Raw genomic sequence first — 3,136 nt, forward strand, 5'->3', positions numbered from 1 at the left:
CACCTTCCCAGCTACTCGTCCTCACCCTTTTAGATACACTATACAACACATACTATATATACACGCCTAGAGCAAAATGAGAGAAGGAAGAAAAATAGTAGCGCCTTCTTCTTTTTCTTCTATTGGCAGCAGCTAGCTTTTCTTCTCCCACTCACATTTTACACCTTAAAACTAGCTCTAAATCTCCATACCTTCACCGTACATATTTGAAAAGTTCAGCAATAACGGTTCGTTCTCTACCCTATTTCATCTCCAGTTCATCTTGCTAGCTTAATTAGTAAATAATTTTGGTGAGAATATTCTGTGCTAGCTTATCTTTTGATCCTTAGCTGAATTAGTTTATTTGTTTCTTTGGGGTTATGTGACTGTTTTGACTTTCTTTATAAGACTTTGCTGAAATATTTAGATATATTCATGATAAGAATCTCATGTCTGTTTGGTTCAATTAAGTGCCTTATGCAACTGTTAAGCTAGTCTTTGTATTCGTTAAGATAGACAGTAAATTTTTAGTTGTTGAGGTGTAAATGAAAGTTGCATGTTAGGAATGTAAGTATTAGAGACAAAATAAAATGAATTGGCTTCAAAATCTTTTAATGTGTCGATTCAGTAGTCAAGATTTTGCAATCGTTTAGTGTAAGCTTGTTGTAAAAAAAGGGCTTTGGGATTGTGCTTTTTATCTACCAAAATGGTCCTGAACAATGCATCCCAATTTGCCACGTTTTAAAGAGCGAAAATGACTTTTGTTTCTTGTTTATTTTGTAATTATTTACTCAAAGATCGTCTTAAAAATGTTAATATTACTTTACAAAAACATATACGACTCTCCCGTTTTAATTTATGTGAACTTATTTCCTTTTTAGTCCGTGCGAAAAAGAATGACCCCTTTCCTTATTTTGAAACAATTTACTATTATGCAATGGTTTATAGCCACACAAAATATATGTGCCTCATTTTACACCACAAGTTCAAAAGTTTTCTCTCTTTTCTTAAACTCCGTGTCCAGTCAAATGAGTTGACATAAATTGAAACAGAGGGAGTATATGATTCGGCATACACGTGCACCACACGTGCCGAGAACCTCTAATTTTATGAAGTCCGAGGTTGCCTTAAAAGATAATGTCTTTGGTATTGGGATAAAATGAGTTTGATTTGAGTATATATATCATAGAGCCGAGCAAATAGTATAGATTGAGACGTAGTTGATTGATAGACTAAATGCATTTTTTCAAAAGCAGAAACTTTCAATGTAATTAAATTTTGAACTGCATGTGTAAATTATAATTACCACAAATATTACGTGTTCCCTAATAACCTTTCAAATCTTGAGGTTTCAAGGAAAGACAGACATTAATGGAAATATAGACATGTGGTGCTAGTATTTTTCTCTCGTCTATGGCCTGCCTATTTTCTCTGCACTAACTTCAACCATCCGTCCTATAAAATTCTCTATATATAAATCAAATTATCAGTTGGGGAAAACAAAATAAATCTTTTGCCAACATATATATATATATATATATATAAAAGTACGTGCATGTAGAGTAATTTTTATCCTTCTCAAACATGCAAATATACTTCTATATTGCAATGATATGATCAGTTTCTTATTTTCCTTCGTTGTTTTCTGTTTTACAGGATGATGATGGCCAAAACATTTCAATTTGTCTGTATACTTATTTGTTTCTTGGCCATTATTATCAACATAGAGGCTTGTGTAAAAGAAAATGCAACATCATACATAGATCAGGGATATTATGTCGAAAAAACAGTCGTTCACAATGCTATATCAAAAGGAGCAGGTTAATTTCCTTCACTAATTTATGAATTGCAGAAAGAGTTAATAGTAACATTTTATTTAATGTGGCAGTGTGCTTGGACGGATCACCTCCAGCATACCATTTTGAACCAGGATTTGGAGATGGAGTGGGAAAATGGCTTGTTCATCTTTCGGTAAGTGATATAATTCACTATGGCTACAATTGCTAGGGTTAAACGAACGCGCAATTATACATGGTCAAACGAACGCGCAATTGTATGTGTTGTTTAAAGATGTTTTTATTTTTATTTTTTTATATATCTTTGGAAACTCTCACATTGTACTTAGGGAGGAGCATGGTGCACAACCGTGGAAGAGTGTCTGAATCGTTCCAAATCTGACTTTGGTTCCTCAAACTATATGAAACCATGGTGGTTTCAAGGAATTTACAGCAAAACTCAGAGTGTAAATCCAGGTATCTCTTTGATTAAACTATTAGAAGATGTTTTATTTTTTAATTTTAATGTTGCCTTAATTGGCATACATTATTATTCTGTTCTAGTTAGACATGTCATGATCTGTTTTCTTGATGTAAAATATGCAGATTTCTACAATTGGAACAAAGTATTTGTTAGATATTGTGATGGCGGAGCGTTCACAGGAAATGCCGAATATGTTGATCCTGTATGTTTTCTAAATTTAATCTACTCTATAATTTATCATTTATTATACGTAAACATTTAATAGGAAGTCTAACCACATTCTTCCTTTTATATTTAAGGCTACCAATCTTCACTTTAGAGGTGCAAGGATTTTTAAAGCAGTAATGGAGGATGTTCTAGCAAAAGGATTGAGGAACGCGCAGAGCGTAAGTAAATTTTAGTTTGTCAACCTTTTTCACCGAAAAAATCAGAAAAGCTTGATTTACAACTGTTAATTGAATATTATCCACACTTTTAAAATAATCAAAATCTAGCTGCTGTAGAAATAAAATTTGAATAAAGATACCCTTAAAATCCGAAAAAATTCCATCATAATATGCTGGAGTTTGAATTTCTTTTTATATATATGAGATTCCAACATAATGTGCTGGAGTTCCAACGTAATACAGTAGAACTTTATACGCAACAGTTCTATAATCCAACATTTTATGCTGAAACTTTTCATGTTTCAACTAGGGTATTAATTTTTATTCAAAATTTTTTCTCCGCATAAAATAGTAACTATTTTAATGACTTTGTAAATGTTTGCTATTTTTTAATTACCCGTATGAAACCTGACTAGCCCATGCTATTTTGACCTCTTTTCATCAACCGCCCCGCCAAAATAAAGAGCTTTTTCGTATGGGCTGCTTTCCCTTTAATCGACTTACTCGGTACG

The 3,136-nt window shown here is 32.7% G+C and overlaps 1 protein-coding gene across 2 annotated transcripts in view; it reads left to right on the forward strand.

The window, feature by feature from the left end:
- The first annotated feature begins 210 nt into the window (after positions 1 to 210).
- LOC109242813 (pectin acetylesterase 7-like) overlaps positions 211 to 3,136 on the forward strand; it is a 4,780-nt gene continuing 1,854 nt past the window's right edge. Inside the window, exons 1-6 of one of the 2 annotated variants that reach the window (XM_019409677.1) lie at positions 211 to 227; positions 1,636 to 1,799; positions 1,868 to 1,950; positions 2,105 to 2,231; positions 2,361 to 2,440; positions 2,538 to 2,624. In XM_019409677.1, coding sequence (XP_019265222.1) covers positions 1,637 to 1,799; positions 1,868 to 1,950; positions 2,105 to 2,231; positions 2,361 to 2,440; positions 2,538 to 2,624 — 540 coding nt within the window. In that variant the 5' untranslated portion in view covers positions 211 to 227; position 1,636. Of the gene's footprint in view, positions 228 to 1,473; positions 1,527 to 1,635; positions 1,800 to 1,867; positions 1,951 to 2,104; positions 2,232 to 2,360; positions 2,441 to 2,537; positions 2,625 to 3,136 lie in introns of those variants that run through there. The other variant, XM_019409676.1, reaches the window with a different exon arrangement.

Source organism: Nicotiana attenuata, unplaced genomic scaffold, assembly GCF_001879085.1.
Source record: "Nicotiana attenuata strain UT unplaced genomic scaffold, NIATTr2, whole genome shotgun sequence".
Taxonomy (NCBI): Eukaryota; Viridiplantae; Streptophyta; class Magnoliopsida; order Solanales; family Solanaceae; genus Nicotiana; species Nicotiana attenuata.